At 40.1% G+C, this 23,228-nt stretch overlaps 1 protein-coding gene across 5 annotated transcripts in view; it reads left to right on the top strand.

Annotated features, from left to right (window-relative positions):
• Fam135b (family with sequence similarity 135 member B) overlaps positions 1–23,228 on the top strand; it is a 268,014-nt gene that overhangs the window by 151,532 nt on the left and 93,254 nt on the right. For all 5 annotated transcript variants that reach the window (XM_021183960.2, XM_029469991.1, XM_021183959.2 and 2 more), the window contains one exon: positions 20,429–20,568. In XM_021183960.2, the coding sequence (XP_021039619.1) occupies positions 20,429–20,568 (140 nt within the window). The remainder of the gene's footprint in view (positions 1–20,428; positions 20,569–23,228) is intronic.

Below are 23,228 nucleotides of genomic sequence, written 5' to 3'. Positions count from 1 at the left end.
CTGTGACATTCATATAGCTCTCTCTGTATACAATAATCATTAGGAAATAGCCTACATAGCCAAAAATCGATTAAGTTGGTATATGTAGTTGATAGATTTCTTGGGAGTCCAAATATTCACAAGAACATTCTAAGATACTATATTTGCATATCACCACTGTACTTCTGCAAACAGGGACAGTTTCTCTCTCTCCCTGTCACAGTTGTTAATTCTTTTAAGGTGCCTGCTAAATCTCAAATTTCTAACTCCTCAAAACTAGATGTGTGTGAGGCACTGTTCATAGACAACACAGAGACACTTGGACATCTGCTGTGAATGGGAAGGAAAGTGGTGATCACTGTTAGAAATGAGGTTCAGGAGGAGAGGAGACCCAGGGTTTTAGGGGTCAAGGAAAGACCATCTGGAAAAGTTTCTGTGAGGCATACCTGGGTTTGCCCAGGGTCAGCAGTGCAAACTTCCTCTGTTTGGAAAATGAGCAAGGTCCCTCAATGTGTCTCCATGACATTAGACATGCCTGCTCTGTCTAGGTCCTCACAGTTGGAGTCTCCTAAGCCTCTAGGATAAGATCTAATCCTCTCCTGGGGCGTATTACCTTGACTTATAGGAGAAAAACCTACATAAACTACACTGCATTGAGCAAAGGGACCTAGAAAGACATTGAAGAAATTGGCACACGTGTCCAGAGATTGAAGCACAGGGCTTCAGGGAGCTTATTTCAGTGACAGGTGAGAGCAATCAAGGACAGGTCTCCAGAAACAAGTACTTGGCTCGTTCAGCTTACCTAGTTTATCAGCAACACTCTCTGTGAGTGCAGAAGTACACACAGCATTGTTATCCTAAGCCTTCAGTTACCACTGGCTGGCAGAAATTTATTTTTTTTCATGGCCAGGAAGCAAGCAAGCAAGCAAAGGAAAAAAATGCTCCAGGGACCAAAATATTAGTGCTGATTGTTTATGTGTGTGCATTTGTATTCATGTGCCTGTATGTGCAAACATGTGTGTTTAAAGACCTTGGACCAGGCACTGAGTTCTTGAGCTCTCGAAATACACATGTGCCTTTGGCAGTGGGGGAAGTTTGGAAGCTTCCACCAGGGTATTCTCTATTAAACTAGATGGTGGTTAGTGGGATTATGTGCCTGTCCAAGGTCTTTATAGATATATGCTCAGTAAGCAGGCACAATACATTATCCTTCTAGGGATTTCTGTCTCCTGAAAGATCAAGTGAAAGGGCACCCTTGTTTTGTTTTGTTTTGTTTTGTTTTGTTTTGTTTTGTTTTTCAATAGAATGCCTTTGATTCTTTTACTTATGGGCACCTAGCACAAATTAGGACCATATGACTTCAGGAAATCAAATGAAGCTAACTCTTTTACCATAGAGGCACAGCCATGTGAGGAAGATGCATTTTAAATGAGAGCAGGGTTGCCCTAGAGAAATCAAATGGGAGACTAGAGTTCCCACAGTCTGGCTTTCATTCTAACTGTAAGTACTCCTTCCTGTTGATGTCAGTCAAAGAAAGAATGTGCCTTATGTCAAATTCCAGGAATGAAAACTAGGCAAACACAGCTCCTACACAGTCTTATATCTACAGAACATTCTGAAAGTTCCAGAATTCTGTTTTTCTGAGGGTAGGTTTCAGCTATCTGGAAATATCTCAGAAGTATAGTGAATACTACATCTTTGAAGCTGTTGCTTTTACATGGGATGCTCTTGAAGAAAGAGATTGCATTTGGCTTTCCTTTTTGTTGCTTTGGAACAGCGCACTCGCTTTTTTGAAGATTCCACTTGTTTCAATGCAGGGCACATACATTCTTAAGGAAATTGAATCTTAGGGAAATTGAAATGTAGAAATGAAATCTCCATGCCTAAACCATCCAGCCTGTGACATCAGCTCCTTTTTGATGTGGTCACATGTTCTTACTGCAGTGGAGGTAAATTAATTTGAAGCCACTGATTCTTATGTGGTTATAGGTGAACAAAGTCTCATAAAGAAACTACACTGGCATTTGGACAGACAGTGTCAATTATCTTGATCCCCTGTTAAGTATATGATACATTTTCTGCTTCTCCTCTATTCTTTCTTCTTCTCTTGCTCCTCACTTTTCTTCTTTGCTTCTATTTCCTTTATTGTCTTCACCTGATCCTGTCCTCTTTCTCTTCCTGTTTTCCTCTCCTGTGCTTCCAACCCATTATGATAGTGACAGCAGCAGCTATTGCTTACACAAATGATCTTTCTCCCCCAGACACTATCCTATGTTCTTTGCACTTATCATACATTGATTACCAATAGAATTTTTTGTGAGAAATCAACTATGTGATTTTTGTCTTTATGTAAACATCAAAGCATCATATTCTTTCATCACAGGAGATAGTCATCACATATAAAATCTATCCGTGACTGAAAATGTCTTTAGATGATGTACAAAAGCATTTGGGGTAGGTACTATTGCTGTCTTCATTGTGAAGTGAAAATACTGATGTAATTGGGAGCCAAGATTCTAACGTAGGAATTCTAGACTCAACCAGAGCACAACTGTTGCTTCTTGTCCACTCTAGAGCAGTTGGGGATGCTTTATTGGGCCACAGTGTGCTCTGCACCATCAGCTTTAATAATCACTTGGAGTCATGCCTAATTTCCCTTCATTGGGTTCATTCCTAGGTCAGAGCTTTTGAACTTGGATATCCCTTTACCTGGAACTTGACTCCAATAACAACATTTGTTTACTGTCCCATCAATTAATACAGGTCTTGTTCAAATGTTCCTTTATGAGAGAGGCATTCTTGCATGGACTTAAAAACTGATTTCTGCTTAACTATTGTCACCCAATTCTTTATTCTGTTCTTCAAACCACTGCAGCTAACTTTACTATATATCCATTTATTTACTTAATGTCTACCTTTCCTCTTAAATTTAATAATAATGCTGCTTTCAGTAAATCATGACCATTTTCAATGTGGAGAAAGCATTTTTAATATTTGTGCATTCCGCATGATGGGCCCAGAGAGTAGGATGTTAAGACCAAGACTCTTATTAAGACAAGCAAACTTCCTGCAATGTAGGCATCAACTCATGCTGCCAACTGAAGCTAAAGGATGCTAGCCCTGCCCAGTAGTCATATAAAGACATCACTTGGCTTTTGTTTACTTATTTTTGGAAACATAGAGTATTGTTTGGTGATTGTCCATTATTCATGGGCACAGCGTCCAAAGATGTTTTTACTGTGTGCACAACACATCTTAACTTTGTGCTTGGTGGGCTATTGAGTCATGCCAGCATCCAGGAAATGTTGAATCTCTCCTGTTGCTGATGTCATCAACTTACATAAATCTCCTGGTCTTACTGGTTGATTTGAACTTTAAGGGTAGGCTGATGGATTTATGTTCTTAAGCTACTGACAAAGGAGTGGGGCTGGGTAGGACACCCCTGTACTTCGACAAGCAGAATAGGTCAAGGTAACTCTGTGTTATAGTTATGGGTGAATCATTCCTCAGAAGATCGACTTACCTAAACTTAGGAATGAGTACAGACTGACTCAAGAGATTAGACAGCAAATGGAACAAATACAATATGAATGCAGACGTGCCAAGCCTCTGATCTTGTTTGAATCACCCATCAGATATCTACAGGTGCTAATTGACTTGATTTTTTAGCAAAAGTCTTCCAAAGAGCCTGAGCAAATGCTGTCATAATGCATATGTCAGAATTGTTATCAAGGATGAAAGGATGCTTACCATGTATGGCTTAGCTCTGTGACCTCAACTAAAAGCAAGTAAAGTCATAACAGTATTCATTCTTCTCTCTCTCTCTCTGTCATTTACGTGGTCCCCTCAAAGCCCACTGAAGTTAGTCTGGTTTCGTAGTGAGCAGCTGTAATCATTCTATCCTTGTGGCCTGACCTGGTATTTTATGACAAATTTGATGAAAGAATACAAGGACGGGTACATGCTTTCATGGGTAACAGAGTAAGGGCCCAATGACTATCTGCCTTTTGTCCTACTGTAGTGATCTGTATCAATATAGTAAGGAAGGTCTGTGCCTATCTTGTTTAATCTTCATATTGTCCCTAGAGCAGTAAAAGGACCCACAGTACAGTACATGTGATATGAAGGAGTCAGCCAACTTGTGAATTTGTGATCTGGTTAACTGACAAACCCCACACTATGAACCTGGACCTCACGTTGAGCTTCTCACAGGCCTCCTGTCCATATAGAGCAGAATTCCAGGTCTTATCAATGGGTCTTTCCTCCACTTTCTTGGATCACTTGCCTACCAGCATGCCTATGGGGAAGGCTCTGGTGCAAGACTCTGCTTTCCTGTGCTCAGCTTACAAGACAACTAATATCTGCATCACTTACCAGACTTCATACTGACCTGAGAAACTCCTTACTAGTTTCATGTATGAGCTTCCAGAGCAATGCACACATAGTAACATTATAATTTCACTTTTTAAGATGTGGAACCATGAAAGAACTAGAAGGTTCGTGGTATTATTTAAGTAAGGATTTGTACATGGATGATTTTTGTAAAGTACAACTAGTGTCTATTTGAATTCAAGCCCTAATTGTCACTTGACAACCAATTTGATGAATGTTGGGTTTATTTTTTTTTCTTCTAATCATGTTGTACTTTTAGATCATTCAGCTGCTTCTTGTATATATTGTAAAATGAAGATAAGAATAATTTTACTTTGGGTAAAATTTGTGCTTCCCAAACCATTTACTAAAGAGGCTGTCCTTTCTTCTTGCCTACTTTTCACATCTCTGTAGAAAGTCAACTGATTGAAAAGCATGCAGATTTATTTCTGGCCTTCCAACGTTGTTCTATTATGTGCCACACTATTGAGATGCCTAGAGCTTTGTGTATATTTTGAACTTAGATACTGTAATGGCTCTAGTGTTCTTTTACTAAAGAGTTCCCTAGATATACATAATTACTTATAGCTATATGTGAATTTTAAAACATTTAAGGTAAAAATGGAATTTGTAATTTGGATAAGCATTGCACTGTATCTTTGCTCTGTATAGTGTTATATGTATATTTTAATGATTGACAAGTCCTCCAACTCATGAACATGTAGTATGTTTGCTTTTATGTTTCTCATTTTTAATACCGTCTTCTGTGTCTTATAGAAAGTAGACCATTTCCCTCTTTGGTTAAATTTATTGGTGTGTGTTTGTGTGTGTGTTGATAGGAATTATTATTTTCAAAGAATAGCAATTTATTTTCTCATAGATCTTGTCTTTAGAAGTCCAAAATCAAAGTGCTGCCAAGTTTGGATTCTCCTGATGGATCCTACTTTGTTTACACAGACCCTGCCTTATTTGCAGATGGATAGCTGTTTACTATGAACACAGATGAAGATTCCTGGATATACTGTTCTTGTTTTGATAGTCATCTTCTAAAGATATAGGACATTGAGTCAAGGCAAACTATGACTTTATTTTATTCTATAATTTCTTTCTTTCTTTCTTTCTTTCTTTCTTTCTTTCTTTCTTTCTTTCTTTCTTTTGATTGGATATTTTCTTTATTTACATTTCAAATGTTTTTTCCTTTCAGGTCTCCCATCTGGAAACCCCCTATCCCATATCTCCTCCCCCTGCCTCTATGATGGTGCTCCCTCACCCACCCACTCCTGTCCTCCTGCCCTGGCATTCGCCTACACTGGGGCATTGAAACCCTCAGGTCCAAGGGACTCTTCTCCCACTGATGTCCAACAAGGCCAGTCTCTGCCACATGTATGGCCAGTGCCATGGGTCACCCCATGTGTATTCTTTGGTTGGTGGCCTAGTCCCTGGGAGCTCCAGGGGGTCTGGCCTGTTGACACTGTTGCTCCCTCCATGGGGCTGCAAATCCCCTCAGTTCCTTTAGTCCCTTTTCCTCATGACATTGTTTTCTTGATGTCTTTTTCAACATTTTGTCATTTTTGCTGAGGCACTATTGATTTACAAATATCTTGTAAAATGAAGTTTTTCACTGTTAGTTTTAACAATATATGGTTGAAACTTTTAGAGATTGTTTATATAAAACCATAATATCAACAAAAAAGACTACTATATATTTCTATTCTCTCTCTTTCTCTACATATATATATATATATATATACATATATATGTATATCCTATATATTTCTGATTCTTTTTGTTAAATCTCTTGCAAATAAAAAAAATTATCACAGACTGAAACTAAGGAGATCAAAAGTCTATGTTAAAGTAATCATTCTGAGGCTATGAAGCTCCAAAATTGATTTTGCATTTTCAGTATCAAATATATTTCTTTGCAATCATCCAATACCAAATATGAATTTTGAACATCTCTTTTTTTCTCTTTTTCCTAGTTGCTGTTGCTAGCACTTTCAGACTCTTCTAGGTTAAACTCTTTTATTTCTACATTCCATTGATAATGGCTGTTTTGAGTCACCTACATGAGTATTAAGAACTGAACTCTGGTCCTCTTGGAGAGCAGCAAGTATTCTTAACCACTGAGTCATTGTTCCAGCCCTGAAAAATGATAACCAGAGGCTTTTTACCAGAATATTTTGTTGTTTATTAGAATTTAATAAGATAACTTGTTTTTTCCCGTAGGGAAAGCATCTGACCCAATCCTAGGATATCTGGTATTGGGCTGAACTCTAAGAGCCATGCCATAATGGCTGTGGATGGCTTAGCTTCCTGACTGAGATGTAACTCACCTAATGTTAAAGTAAAATAATTGAAACATGATAGTAGGTCCCCAAAGGAGACCTATCAGAGAGGATGTGGGCTTGAGTACTGTGGTTGTGTACAATATAGAAGGAAGGGTTAACTTTAGAATATCCAAGACACTAGAAAAGTCAGGTTTCTGCTTCACCCTGAGGGCTTTCTGAAAGTCATCATCCAGCTATCTTCCTTTGCCAGGCCATTCATTCTGTCAGGTGAGCTCCTTTAACAGAATGCTCCTTTAGAGTATTATGTAAAGACTTGAGCTATCTTAGACTTCTACTCAAATCTGTGTGAAGAAGTCATAGCTAACTTGCCGGCATGTATTCTCTGCGTGTCTAGTAATCTAGCTATAGAGAGGTCACACTGTAGGTTTTTGGTGTCCCTTCCTCTAAAAGAACACAACTTGTGTGAGTTGTACATGCAGTCAGTTTGTGCAAGCTACAGGAACTGAAGATGGGCAAGGTTGCTGGCTTCCACTGTTGCTTATTTTTATTTAGGGAATTATGTGACCCCCCCACCCACACTTACCTACTGCTAAACGCACTTTTGACACTCATTCTTTAACATATTATGCAGAATATATTTGTATTTTATCTTTTAACTTTGTTTAGGTCTTTTTTTATCACGTGCATTTTAAACCATTAAGTTTAATATGCTAGAGGTTTGCTCCCCAAGCTAAGACTGGGTTTCATATCTTCATAATTAGGCCTGCAAACAGCGTGATGCTGGAAACTCCTACTGTTTCCTTTAACGGCTGGAGGAGATGAGATGGGGAGATGTTGGGAGGTGCTGATTTGTGCCTATGCTTGTTTGGCTCAATCATTGTGATGTTTTTGAGCCACTTCCATGTGGCTGTTCCAGTACACCCTTGGAGGGTCCTCATGTTTGTGTTGTCCCCTTGGCAATCACTCTACCAATTGATTCATAGCTCAGCTTTCTTCTTCTGTTTCTCTTTGTATGTGGGTTTGCAAGATAGTCTGACTTCTGCCAAGTTTCAATTAAAACAATGCAGGAAAATAGTCATTTTCCTTTTTAGACAGCAAGTTGCTCTGTCCTTGAGTTAGGTATGCTGGATTTCCTTGAAGTTTTAATTTTGTAACCCTGACAGCCTTACAACTGAGCAAATTCTCACTATGTCCTTTGTAGAAAGTGTTTGTTTTGTAGATATTGAAGCCTATGCCATTTGAAATTGTCCTCCCTGTTGCCAGGACTGAGAGCTTGGGAAATGCAGCACCACCCCACACTTAGACTTCACTTGACTACTTGGAATCTGAATAATGAAATATGCAGAAGGGTGAGAAGGATGATCTCCAGACTCCATTGAGTTCTCTCTTCCCTCTTTACAGAAGCCCCGTCGAAAACCTCAGTACATTTGTTCCACTCTCTTTGGCTTTGGTTTGAAACAATTCAGCTTCGACGCTGTTAGAGTTTAGGGTGCAGTAAAAGCCACGAGCCCTGGAAATGAATGTTTTAGTTTATCTCCCCTGAAATCAGTGTCGTTTGCTTCGGCCTTCTGAGAGATTTGCCAACAGCTGACCTACACTTTCGGGGATTGGCAGTAATCGTACTAATAAATTTCTGTTGACTGCAAGGCTACATACACCAAGCGACAGACTAAGTATTTTGTAAATATTATTGCACCGATAACCAGCTTCACAACCATCTTGAAGAAAAGCCTCTGTTCTGCTTTGTCCAAAGAAGACCTGGAATCTGGAATCTGAGATTTCTTTCAGGGACAAAGCCTCTTGTACTATCATGTTAAATTTAAATTCCCTTGCGCTAAATCCACTGCATATGCAAGATTTGGAGAACATACAGCAGGGACACTTTTTTCTTTTCTTAAAATTTGCTTTCTGGTCAAAAGAGAAGTCAGTCAATAGAAGCCAAGAGGTATTATACTTTATGGACAAAAATTCAGAGCTTTTAGGGGTCAAGCACATGAACTTATAGGCTCATGATTGACCTGGAGGCTGAGGAATGCTACTAGAAACTGGAGAAATCTGGAAAGTTCAATGTCAAGGTTCCAGAGTATCCCAGGGAAAACCTGGATAACCTTGCTGCTCAGTATGGACTGGAAGATAACTTGACTATTTGGAAAGCTGTAGGCAATGAAGGGGACAGAAGTTAGATTTGGGGGTGCTGCAGAGTATGTGGCACACTGAAGTAAAGAAAAGCCAGTTGAGGCATCCTTGTAGTCAACTATTATTTCCTAAAGGAGGAAGTGGGGAAGAGGATGAGCAACTTGGTTTTACTGTGGTTTATTTCTGATGAGAGACTATAGAGAGGGAAAGTGCTTTTTAAAAAAATCATGGGAAAAGACCTCACCTAGGAGGGGGAAATTCATATGTAAAATTGGACATGAAAAATAGCTAGGACATTTTAATCATTAAGCATGTACATTTTCTCATGCCCAGGGGTAGGTATGATGAGCAACATGGCTCATGCAGACATATGTGCAGATAATTATAAGATGCTGGGGACTATAAGAGAATATTTATGTCAGCTCAGTAGTGGGTAGGGCTAACCTCTGGAGATGCATGTGAATATTTGAGCCAAGTTGTTTAATTACTCTGATCTGCCAGGACAAAAGACCTTACAGAAATAGCATAAGAGCGAAAATATTTATTTGTGTTTATAGGTCCAGAGAGTTTTAGTGCATCGTTTCAGATAAGGCATAGTGGAGTAACTTGGAACATGGTAGTAGAGGATGTTCACATCATAGCAGACCAGGAAACAGAATTAGTAACAAGAATAACCAAGTATAAATCAATTCCAGGAATCTATACCCAGCCACCTGCCTCCTCTAGATGGGTCCAATATCCTAAAGTACCACATGCAGCTGAGAACTAAGCTTTCAAACCATGAACAGGTGATGAACTCTCTTAGCAACAGTAGGCAGTACCGTGATTCTTTCCCTCAATTGCTTATAAAGGGCCAACAGGGACAGTGGCCATGGTGTCTAATAACATTATTAGTTTTCTTCCTGTCATTGAAACTTTAATATGTGGCAGGAACACTTCACATGAGGGCTGCTTTGTTTTGGCTCATGGTTTCAGAGCACTTTAGTCCAAATATTGGAGAAGCATGTCTAGAAGCCTAGTTCTTCATAGTCTTGAAGTAGGTTAGAGAAATGGGAAGATACAAACCCCAGCCTTTATCCCTCAAATTTCTGCCATTGAAGTGGGAGCCTAGTGAGTGGACACTGTCAAACATTCAGCTGTTCCTAACGACTTGTGACTGCTTCTCGGAGCTAAGGTAGGAAGTGTCGGTGTTGAAAACAAGAAGGGTTCCAGAGTGGACATCGTGAGCAATAGAAACTCTCCATTCCGTGCCCATTTGTCCAATGGAAAAATATTGATTTGGTCAGACAAGGATAGGGCTGAGTCATGTGACCTCAGAATCTGGACCTTACATACTGTGTCAGGTGCCTAAGACATCTAAGCTGACAAGAAAGGCTGAGGGTATCAAAAACTCAGAGAAGTCTAGCCCTAGAGTCTACATTCAGAGCAACACCATAGCAAAAGTGTCATTTGGCACCCCATGTAAGTAGTGAGAATCACTGCTGGTGGCCTCTCCACTGTTCTGAAGGTCAAGTGGCTAAGGACACCTTGTAATTTAGAACAACATGGAAAGTTGAGATGAAGCCATACTTGCAGGCATGGGACAATGAGGCAGAATGACCTTGATTTGGGAATACCTTCCTGGTTTTTAACAGGGGTGAAATGTTCAGCAGTGGCAGAAGGTGGGGACAATTATAATAATTGATGTCTATCACTTTCTGTATCTCTCATTACTATAGCCAAATTCTACCCTCTCTCCCCTGACCCCAGGTCTTCAGGTTTCCTGGAACTCATAAAGGATTTGTACCTAGCTGGTAATAGGATATAGGACTCTGCTCATTGCCATGCCTGGCATGCATTATAATGAACAATACTATAGGTAATGTCATATATTTTGACCATCCATTTTCACTCTGTACTATTCAACAGAGCTGGGTATATCCACTGTTTCTCAAGGTGGGAGGGGAAATTGAGGAAAAATGAGGCACTGGAGGAGAGGCTGGATAAATACAGTGATGGGCCAGCTCATCCAAGGCTTGGGTTGGGCAGGACTATGCTCAGTCACTACAGGTAACCTTTGGGGTACTGATAGCCACACAATCCTGATCCTGCCTGTTCAGCAGTAGTTGTGGGAACTCTGGCTATTTGTGTAATAATCCATGATTCTTTGTTGGATTCTGTGACCTATGCCAAAGTCATCATGAACTACAGAGCAACATTGTACTCCTTACAACAATCATGATCAGGCAGGGACACTGCCGCACTTACCAATGTTTGATTAGCTGCAATTGCAGCTAAACTTAGTTCTCCTTGGGAAGCATATGGCTATGACAGATGGTCCAGAAAGGCCCAAATCACATAAGCAGGCTCTTTGTTTCACATTTGCTGAGTTTCCTTATGACTTATTAACAGGAATGCTTCTCTCTCTCTCTCTCTCTCTCTCTCTCTCTCTCTCTCTCTCTCTCTCTCTCTTTCTCTCTCTGTGTGTGCATGCATGTGTGTCTATGTGCATACATGTGTTTGTGTATATGTGCATGTGTGTATGTGTGTGTGTATTCAGGATTAGAAGTTAGAAATGTAGTTATTTCATCCTCAGAGAGTCCCATGCTGTGGTTTTAGGCATATTTCATACCTATTGTATTGTTTACAAAGGATCATGTATTGATGTGGGGTGTAGGTCAGCATGACAACTTAGCTAGAAAGAGAGATTGCATCAGCAAGCTAGCTTCTCCATTTGACACTTAGCTCACTACCACACATGTGGTAAAACACAGTGGAAGGGTCTGCCTTAGAGTAGGCTTATGCTCTCTCCTTGACAAAGGTCAAGCTTGATAAAGGTCAAACATACAAAGCATCCTCCTCCATTCCTGTTCAGGAGGAGGTGAGGGTACAGTTCTTATCTCATAAATTAAATATGTATTAACTTTCGGAGCCACCTCAGATTCCCCAGAGGAGAGAGTACAGTCCATAAAGTAGAAATAAATGGGTCAAGGAACTGTAGTCTGGCACACTGAGGTGTAAGGGGTTGTTGAAGAAGCCAAGGGGGCCTGAATGGAAGGAGGGAGACAACATGAACTTAAATGCTTTCTGTTCTAGATGATGAAGAGTATGTGCATGTATTATGTGTATGTGTGTGTGTGTGTGGGGGGGGGGGGGTGATGACACTGACTGCTGTGCAGAGCTGAAATATCCCTAGCGTTGTTTATGCCTGGGAAGGAACTAAAGATGAGTGATTTAAAATTTTTCCCAAGAGTCCTTCCTCCAGGTGTAATTAGAGAGCTTTTCTGTGCTCCATCTGAGTAAAGCCCTCTGTGCATTCGGTCTTCTTTCTTTTCAGTATAAACAAATGAACAAATAAACAAAAAAACCTAAGATCTCTATCATACCACACCCTTTCTCCCATGATAGTTCTATTGGTAACATCCTGTAGTTGACCATGTTTATAACCACACCATTTGATAATTTCATCAAATAGCGTGTCTGTTCAACCATTTTGGCTCTCCATCATATGTTACACACCACACAAGCACTTTCATAGACCCATCCTCAGATGATGGTACTCTCCCAGTCACAGTTCATGGCTGAGAAAAACTGAGGCTCAGAGTAGAAGAGGCTTAATGTATATGTACACACTATAGACCCCAGTGCCAAGAGCAAACCCACATTTTTCAACTAAAGTCTGTGCTTTAAAAAAAACAAAAGATATAAGACTATTCAATGGACTCTGTTGCTGAAATGCAAATTGAAATACTTGAGACTGCTCAGCAACAGGAATAAATTTGGAAAGCCCAGCTGGTGGGCTGGTGGGCTGGTGGGGGACTAGAGTGTGCTGCAGGCTTCATGCTAGCCTTTTACCTTTGTGAGTACAGAACTGTGCATATTATTGACCAATAAAGTGTTATCAAGTGCTGAACTGACTGGGCTCAATCTAATAGGCAGGTCATTGTGGCTTATAATTAAGTAATTAAACCCACTCAGTGTTGATGGGAGAATACTCCCTTGTAAATTGCAGCAACAGCTCTTGCTTATTGCCAGATGTTTAAACCGTGTCTTAATTCGGCTCTTGGGTTTAGTTGCCCTCTTGTAAGAATGAGTTTGTGCCAGAATGTAGAACCTTCTTTCCAAATTGAAGTTTCCTTGCAGAGTAAGTTAGGAGTGAGAAACTCTTAGCATTAGAACCAATGGGCCAAGCATTCAAGCACATGCATCTATGGAGACCATTCCTATTCAAACCACCACAATTAAGGAGATACATAAGCAATGCATACAAAGCATTTAAAATCTAGACTGTGGATGACCAATCCAAAGCTAGCCCCTAGCAGTGTTCTTGAACCTGTGAACATACAATCATAAATAGGGAGGGTGTTGTGGCTGTTCCTACCCACCAAACTGAGCTAATTGATAGCATCATTTTCAGTGATGATTCACTCATGTGCCATGGACATTCACACTTTCACATCCATGTCTATAGAAGTGACCATGTGATCCTGGTAGGGAGCTGGTGGAAGGACAAGAAGAACTGAGGGGGATTGCAACCCCATTGGGAGAACAACATCAGCTGGTCAGACCACCCAGTGCTCCCAGGGACTAGACCACCAAGAAAGGAATGTACTGGGAGGGATCCATGGTTTCAGAGACATAGGTAGCAGAGAATGGCCTGTCTGACATCAATGGGAGGGGAGGCCCTTGGTCCTGTGGAAGTTTGATGTCCCAGCGTAGGAGGATGCTGGAGGGGTAGGGCAGGTGAGGGTGGGTGGGGGAGCACGGGAGCACCCTCATAGAGGCAAAGGGGAGGGAGGAAGGGAGGTTGTAGGATGGGGGACTTGTGGAGGAGTAACTAGGAAGTGGGATACTATTTGAGATATAAACAAATGGAATGATTATACATACATACATATATATATATATATATATATATATATATTCAATTACAAGAACAATACAAATGTCCAAGAACAGTACAAGTGTCAATATTTATGAATAGTTTTGGAAATTAAAAAAAAAAGAAAACAAGTGACCCTGTTTAAACCCTGTTTGTCACAAAGCAAAAAAAAAAAAAAAAAGGGATAAAAAGGACATGAAAGAGAATGAGCAATGAGCACTTGGTGGGAGGAGAAGGGAGAAGAGCAATGGAGCAATGGGAAATAGGAGGAGGATAAGAAAGTTGAATGTGACCAGAAGGTTTTATCTATGAGAATATCAAATTATAAATTAATTTAAAAAAACTTGCTGAGAACATGCTGTATACCATGCACCTTAAAACAAGCTATCGTAAAAAAAGAAAGAGGAAGGAAAACAGACTTCATGGGAAAAAATAAAATTGTCATTTCTTTATAACATATTGCAGTAGTAGTTTTGTAACCATATAGTTATTAAAAATGTCTGTTTTCCAACTCAATTTGGTGTTCTTAAAGTGCCACCTTCATTAACAGTTTTCAATTACGCTTTGTGAAATGTTGCAAATACCGCAGTATCATAGACAATGGGGCGTTCTTTCAGGGGAAAAGATCCACTGAGTTGAATCAGAGATCGCATTCCCAGACGGCGAGTAGTGTGAAACTAACACACACCATAAGGAACCCCATAAGGAACTCCAGTGTTCTGCTTAGACCTGGTGTGTTTGTGTCAGCAATAAATAAAGTGTATGCATGGATGGATTTAGTTTAATAAAAATCATAAAATGTATTAATCTGGGGATATATGAAAGGCATAAACTTATACCCATACCTATAAGTGTACAATATGCAACATCATATCCACAGTGGAGGATTTTAAATGGAAAACAACAAAAAATGTTCAATAGTCACTGAATTATAGTAGAGCTTATGTCATGAAGTATACCCATGGAAGTATAGTAAAATGGCAATGATATCACTAGGTAGGTGTGCTTCCCAAACTACAAGCACCCATAGAACCATTTTGGCTTCAGTATTCCAAATGAGTGCTCATTATAAATTCCTTGTTATCAGAAATACTTTTTTTCCATCCTGCATTGTGCAGAAAGCCCTGAGTTTACAGAGTTAAAATATCCACTTGCCACATGCTGGATCTGATCAGCTTCTCATTGCTATACAGTGTTATACATTTGGATGGCAACCAAATTTATAGTGGGGATAATTAGAACTCTTAAGGATGCTCATGCCTTAGTGGTGAGCTCCTTGCTAGTCCCAGCAGCCATTTATGTCTCTGGAGACCATGCTCTAAGCTCTTTAGATATCTGTGCTTTGAATGTTTATTGTCTCCAAAACTAACAATGAACTTTAGTTATCATAACAGATTTGTACCATGGGACTTAAGAAGAGAGTAGAGCTAAGAGTCTACTTTATGGGAATGATAGCTACCACTACAAAAGGGCAAGTTCATGTACCATGTATCATGAACTCTGAGCCAACAAATTCCTGTGCACTAAAAACCTCCCAATCTGTGTTAATATGTAATCCTAGCACAAAACATACAGAAACACCTTCATATATTCAGCTATGGCTCTACACAGTGCATACTTTCTAGCACATGGAGACAGGTCCTAGTGCAGTGAACCAGCCTATTACGCAGGAGGGCTTGGGCCATGTAGTATTGGGAGTTGCTCATTGTTGGTCTTTACTTTCTTTGCTTACTTGCACTTCTGAGAACAAGAAGCCCCTCCCTGCTCCACATAGTATGTGGATATCATGTGGATGGGAACTTTTACCCTTCCTAATGTTTCTGAGAATTTTATACACAGAGAAAAGGCACAAAAACAAAACAAAACAAAATAAATCAAAAAGCAAAAAAAAAAAAGAAATTCCAACAAACAAAAAAAATAAACAAAAAAATCACCACCACCAACAAAAACAATCAATCAAAACCCTCAAAACCCTCTGTTCCTCATGAGTTCCTGGTTTTCCACCCAGGTTGTCCGTAGTTCAATAATCAAATGGGCAGCTGTATCATTTACAGTGGCAAAGTATGTGCCCCAATTCCACCAGTCAGCAGCACGTGAATCAGCAGCAAATTGAATTTACCTTTCAATGTGGTTCTACTTTGTCTCTTCCTTGAAATGTTTGGAAAAAAAAAAGTCATCATCTGGTTTCATAGCATCTTTCCATCTTTCTTGGAAGCAAGCTGAAAATGAACAGCCTACAGTCATCAGTGTGCTTACCTTCCCTCCTACTTGGAAATCAGAGTTTTGAGAATTTTACAGTTAAAAACTTTATTCCTTATTCACCATTTCCTGGAAACCAGGAAGGACAGTTTCTTCTGTTATTTGAGCTCAGACTAAGTTACCTGGCCAACACCAAAACTCCAAAAAAGCAGTAGGTGTGAGTAGAGAAATAACTCAATAAGCCCCTGCTCTGAAATCCTGGAGGGGCTCACATTCAGCTGGGGATTTTCCAAAGTGGTGTTTTCTAATGGGGTTAGGCAGCCCTCTCTCATAGAGTGTGGGTTGAATTCAAGAAAATTCACAGGTGGGGTCTGGGTAATTTTATGTAGTGCGTGTCATAGTGCCTGCTTAGCTGGTTTCAAGCCTGGGGATCTGGTGGGTGTCTTTGACTTTTTGATCATTTCTCACAACCTAATTGTTTACATACATTCTATGTTCAAGCAGAGCCAAGGCCATCTTCCTGAAATGGGATTGGGGCTCTCAGCCCATGAGTAGATGATTAGTTGAGTGTCCTTTTGGAGTTGAGTTTTGTTAGATGAATGGCAGCTCTAGCTCACTTGCCACCCATGCTCACAGAGCCCCCCACCCCCCATGATGTGTGTATGATATGTATGTGAAGGCTCTTTGCAGAGGAAGACCATCATCTGAATTTTAAACATCAATAGATCTATAGATATGATAACTATTCATCTCACTTATAATAGGGGGAACAAGAAATATCAAGTTACAAAACTTTGTTCTCTTGCTCTTTGATCTGAACCAAGGCATTTCTCTGCCCTACCTATTTTCCTGCATACCACTCCCCCCTAAATATCGTTATTGTCTTCTTCTTCTCTTTCTCCTCCCTTCTTTCTCCTTTTCTCCTTTTTCTTTCTTTCTAGTTCTTCTTTCCATCTGTCCTTTTATTAATTAAAGCACCCTATGCTGCTCATACATGTTGCTAGTCCTTGACATGGTGAAGGAGAGGAATATTTTGGAAGACTTGAGTGTACATCTCCTCATAGCTTACTCAGAGTAAGTTCCTTGTGTGAGGAAATTTCAGTTTTCATAAGTACATCCAAAATGATTATAGAGGACAACTCTCTAACATGTGCATCTGTTTTTGCTTTTATCTGGTAGTATCATGGCTTGATCCTTTACCCACTCCATGTAACTTTTCTACAATTCAGACTTCTCTAGTCATTTTTGAATTTTTTAAAATTTCAAGTTAACCAAGTTACCTAGACTGATCTTGCACTACCTTTAGCTCAGGCAAGATGTACAACTATCCTGCTTCTGCCTCCTGAGTAGCTGGGATTATAGACCTTTGTTACCAGATCAGGCCACTGTGCATTATGTCTCTGAATGATACCGACCATATACTTTTCCCAATTCTGTATTTTGTGTGCCTGGTTATGAGAGTAAGAAGATGCATAGATGATGTGAATGGATCCCTCCAGTCTTATATGGAAACAAATGCAAAAAGAGCAGAGGATCAAGGATGAACTATTTTAGAAAGCACCTTTGCTGAGAAGAGAATTGGTTTTCCCTTCATGATTTCAAGATGAGCAAGAAGGTTGGGGTATCTACACATGAACTGTCATCATTGGAGGAGAGAAAATCGTAATGGGGCTACATAGGTATAGTCTTGATGGTGTTCACCACCAGGGAGAATGACCGGTGATAGTGTACCTTCCCTTGTAAATGAACATACAATACCTTGTTGAGTGATGATGGAAGATAACACAAAGAGTCCCATGCAGCCTGCTAAATTCCTGTCTTGGGATATAGAGGGTGTTGTGGGAATTTGGGATCTTCAATGATGACAAGTAGTATTCTATAATCTAGTTTGCCAATCTCATCTAAGTCCGGGGACATTTGTCCTTAAAGTAGTGTGTAATGTCACTGAATTCAACTGAAACTACCCAGAAAGCCAATTCTTATGATAGCTAAAATGTTATCATTGTGTACCCAACAGCCCTCTGGATGTTCCAGATCATAGGATCCTGATCTGGTTGGTTGCCTTTATATCCACAGTACTCCCCCTTGATCAGTGTGGGTATGCCAATTTTTCACAGGAAAAGCTGCAGTTATAAGAAATGATGTCACCTCCCCAGAAAAGAAACAGATTGTGTTTCCTTGCCAAGCTGTCACCCCTAGCAGAAGAAGACTCATGCTGCTCTGACCTTCAGGGTAGTTACTCCACCCATCCAACTTTCAAGTTGTTGGTTTGACTTATAGATCAACCAGGCTCTGACAGGGGAAGAAAGAAGAAAGAGGTAGGACAGGAAATGAAAACAGACAAATTTATACACAGAGGAGATGCTATTTAAAAGTGCTATCAACTTGAATCCAATTTGGACTCAGTGGAATTTAGAACTTATAGAAGAATACATTTACTTTGGCTTACAGTCCCAGAGGGTTAGATGGTGGGGACAGTGGCAGCAAGCATTAGGCATGATAACTAGAGCAGGGATCAGAGAGCTCACATCCTCAACTGCAACTTCAGAACCAAGAGAGTAGAAAAATGAATGTAGGTGATGGTTTTCACCTTCAAAGCCTGATTCTGGTGATATTTTCTCCACCGTGGCTTCTTAAACCTCTACAAGCAGTGCCACCAACTGAGATTACATGTTCCAGAGCCAGAGCCTGTGGCTAACTGTTCACATTCAGTCTCACACAATGCTATTTCAGTTTCCTCAGTGTGCTTTATAGAGAACTAAGAGTTTACCAGGCATGTAGTAAATTTCGTCATTCACCTGGAGCTTCATTTTCTATTTAGAAGACAGATATGAGGACAATCCTACGGGATGCCTTTCCATGGAGGATGTTTTAGCTAAGGCAGCTGCAACAAAATAATGTGAACTAGGCATCTAACAAATGATGGACATATATTTCTCACAACTCTGGAGAATGGGTATCTGAAACCAGGATACCTGAATGGCTGGATTCTCAGGACTCTGAACTGACAGATTGAAAACTTCTCTGCTCTGCCACACTGTAGAAGAAATGAGTGGTTCATTCATTGGCCTCTTCCTAGCTGTAAAAGTATCCCATTCATAAGGACATACCCTTTGTGACCTTGCTATTGAACTTGGAGGGGAAGGGTCACAATCTCTGCCTTGTGCCTGGTCAGCCACCCATTCTTAATAAGCCAATCAAAGGAACCAAATTAAAATTGGAAAGAACAAAGAGAGGTATTCAGTGTGTGCACACCAGAAAAGAGAATATTGGTAAGCAAAGAAACCCTCGGTCTATCTTGGAGTCCTGAAGTGAGATCAACCTTTTAAAAGAGGGCAAGAAATATGCACCTATGCACCTTATCTAAACAATCCTTCTAGATGTGGCCCCACCCACCATGGATCCATCATTATCTGGGTTGCATTCTCACCCTGTGAAATGGCCTGACAAGTTGTAAGAACTGTGTGAACTATCTTTTAGGAAGACAGATTCTCCAGTCTCCCAGCATGTTATTCCTGATAAAATTACCAGTTCATTGGGGCCCATTGTTATAATAGTTGGATAACCAGACTGGGAACCACAACTGTTTCTTTAGGATATTATCATTTCTACCTGGCCATTTACAACCTTGTCATCTTCCATGGAACACTATCTTCGTGTGATATAACATGAAGTTTGTTTGATCCCGTGAATTTGGGATCAACATGAACATTTAATCCCCAATAAGGAAATAAGGAGGCACTGGCCTCTAATTTGGGAGCATACTTATAAGAATTTTTCTTGGGGATTACAAAAACACATTTAAGTTGCTTTGGAAGCTATTAAGATTGCTTTATAGCTATATAGTATGCTAGTATGAATAAAAATCATTGCCTTGCATAAATATTAACATTATTTATTTTAAATTATTACATGCTTTTCCCCTCTGAAATTTATATGGTAAGCAGAGGCATGTACCTATTTCATGCACATGATGATCCTGTGCAATGGATACAAAAAGGTCTCTTAACTTTGCTGTTCACTTGAATTATGCTTAACATTGAAATATTAATTTTAGGGATTATGAAATAAAAAAAACAGAACACACTGAAGCTCCAGCATAATGTGTTTCATTCATGTGCTTGATAAGAAGTGCAATTAGATTCTGACATTTGCCTAAATTTCTCAACAGAACATTCCTCAGATCATACAGGTTATGGCAGCATTGGTGGGTGGGGGTGCGGGACTAGGAGGTAGGTTCTGTGAGCACTAGGGAGTCCTTGTAAACAGTGCATATTCTCTACTTCATAAACCATACTTGTTTTCTGGATGGGGGTGAAAGGATTCATGTGATCAGATGAGAGATTGTGAAGGGACTAACTTCCAGACAGGGGTACTGTTCACAGCAAGAGTGACTTTACCAAGATCATGGGGCTTATAAGGTACCGATTTTGAGAGACAGTTTATTCCAGTAAACACAGATGTTCTCATTCATTTGCGATCTGAAGCTTTAGAATTGCAGTATTCCTTAGGCCAGAAAGACATCTGATGGCACTGAGGTTTCAGCATGTTTCTCAAGTTCATGGCCTCTTACTGATTTCCTGTTTTGCAGAGAGCAGCAGTCTGCATTCAGCCTGTGTCCACGAGAGTGCTGTGCACAGTCGTGTCTTCCAGATCTTATACAGAAATGAAGAAGTTTCCATAAATGATGCCATGCTTTTCCGGGTTCATTTGCTCTTAGATGGTGAGAGGGTAAGTCTTGATCAGCCAGCCACAGGAGATTTTCTTTCTTGACTAAACCATTCCCTCTCATTGTTGGATCCCAGGTGAGTGAAGGAGAGGCTACAGGTTGATTCTAAAATCTGGTAAGAATTTATGGTTCAGATATTCAGCTACTTCTGATGTGTTTGGTTTTCTTCTCATTCACATGGCCACTCATTCAAGGAAGCCTCAGTTGCATGCAGTCACCTCTCTCTTGCTCCAGTGTACCTCTGCCCAAGCCTAGTGCCAGGAATCCCTCAAAAGGTGGCGCACGCCTTTAATCCCAGCACTCAGGAGGCAGAGGCAGGCGGATTTCTGAGTTCGAGGCCAGCCTGGTCTACAAAGTGAGTTCCAAGACAGCCTGGGCTATACAGAGAAACCCTGTCTCGAAAAACCAAAAAAAAAAAAAAAAAAAAAAAAAAAAAAAAAAAAAAAAAAAAAAAAAAAAAAAAAAAGATGTCTTTGATTACCTGCTCTTTTCAAGCTCTGGGTTAGGTCATGGGATAAGAAACAAAAGTTAAAGAAGGCTAAAAGGGCCTGTCTTCAAGGGGCCGAGATAGCTCAGTTAGCGTAAAAATGTAGAAGCATTATGTCTTGCTTAGCAAGACTGGCCAGAGCTGGTAGAAAGCTCAAGGGCCCAAGGAATGGAGAAAGAACTCTGGGATGATCAAGCTGGGGCTGGAAATCATTCACAGAGGAGCTTCCTTTCAGAACTGAGTAGTAGAGTCCATCATGAAGGAGAAAGGGAAACAACACAGCAGCGGGGGTGGGAAAGCCCCACTGAGCTTAGAGGCACTTGGTTGTTCTTGAGAGGAGCTTGACTAAAATGTTTACCTTTGTTAAGTTAATCTACTTTGAAGGCCTCTAGAGTCTTGTTCTTATTCCCCAGGGTCAACAACTTGAATCTTTGCTGCTATATTCTGCCTGATTATTTTATAATGAAAGAATTTGTGCTGTAAAGAATGCCAGTCCTTTAAGTAAACTAAGAGCACTCTGGCTAACACGCCCCCTCCTGCTATGTAGCAGAGACCTACTGAGTACCTGAAAACTGTGCCTCTACTCCAACCCTTGGCTTCCTGTACATATCTTTTATGATATATGTAATGAGGTTGGTCCTGATTTACAGTTGAAAGCGAAAGCTGCTACAAATTAACCCATGTAGCTCTCCAGAGAAGGTTTTCTGAGCAATCACAATGACTGTACTATATACAGGACAGAAAGTAGCAAAAGGGAGCATATGCTTGGTGCAATGTTGCTGCTCTTTACCTATGGATTAACACATGCGTTATCTAAGCATAGTTTCATCTCAGTTGCATCATAGTCTGCCCTCATCCTTAACTGTTTACAGAGCCCCTCAGCTTCAATCTTGTGAGTTACAGCATACTGACACTGAATAGAGAGTGCATTTCTCAGGACATATTGTTTTCTTCTGCATGTCAACTTACTTGTCTCTATAAAGTAATATTTATTATTTTCTTATGGATAATTCATATGATATCAAGAAATGTTTCAGCTAATCACTATATCTGGAGCAGTCGTGACTCAAGTGAACAGAACATGTCTGAAATACTGAAATCTAATATTCACAGGAAGTTCTCAGTACTCAATGCTTTCTCAAAAGGTGGTTGGGGGATTTGTCTCCCATTTTATATTCAGGAAACCTGTGGTGAGAGCCTGAGTCTCTTTGGTTGTGTATAAAGCAGGATTTGTGATTATGGAAAATAAACAGAAAAAGTTTATTTATAGCCCTTGGATTCAGTAAAATGTTAACTTTTAAATAACATTTTTTTAAACCACAAAGGCTTAAAGATAAATTCTATCTGTATGTCTTTGCATAAATTATGTTTATCCAAGAAGACATTTACAAAGAAGTCTTTGGATGGGTGATGTCTGTCCCTGTCAGATGAGGGTATTCTTTAAAAAAAAAAAAATCAAAATATGCGAATGTGGGAGAACAGTTTTGTTCCTCAAAGATACATCCATCGACACAGCCTCTGCAGCAGGATACTATTCCTGGAAGTTGGAGTCCACAATGAATAGGAACTAATGTATTCCTTAATGATGAGGAGATTATGGGAGACATATGGCAAGAAAATAGCCAGGGTGTTTTGCCTCAAGAAGAGAAGCACCTCCAGTGAGTGTGTAAACCAATGGAAGGATTTGCCTGATCCAAACAGAGCTAACAAATGTCAGCCCTGCCTTGCCAGATCCAAGAGATTTTTTCCCCCAGAACCTATAAGCCTACAGTATGAATGTGAATGTGAAATTACCTGAATTTTCAGCATTTGCAACTTGTTCAAAACAAGGTTTTTTTTTTTTTTTTTTTAAATACCTCGGGGACTAAACAAAACATGCCTGGTTCACGGATTTAGCTCTCGGGCTTCCAATTTAGGAGCTCAAAACAAGCTATTGTGATCATAAGTGCTGAATGTGAAGACAGAAAGGAAGCAGCTCACTGTGAGTTGCAGAGAAAGGCGTCAGCCAGCCAGGAGGAAGACAGCTAAGCCCTACAGCATGGGGGCAGTGCCCATACTGAGTTAATCCATAGAGTACAGATCTCGAAGACTGGTCTATAGCATACAATTCCCCTATAAATGTGAGAAAAGAAGGCCTGAGGACACCATTTTGGGGGCACATATGGGAACAACTAT

The sequence above is a fragment of the Mus caroli genome, chromosome 15, assembly GCF_900094665.2.
Source record: "Mus caroli chromosome 15, CAROLI_EIJ_v1.1, whole genome shotgun sequence".
In the NCBI taxonomy this organism is placed as follows: domain Eukaryota; kingdom Metazoa; phylum Chordata; class Mammalia; order Rodentia; family Muridae; genus Mus; species Mus caroli.
The sequence above is the reverse complement of the archived record's forward strand: the minus strand, read 5'-3'. Positions and strand labels throughout refer to the sequence as shown.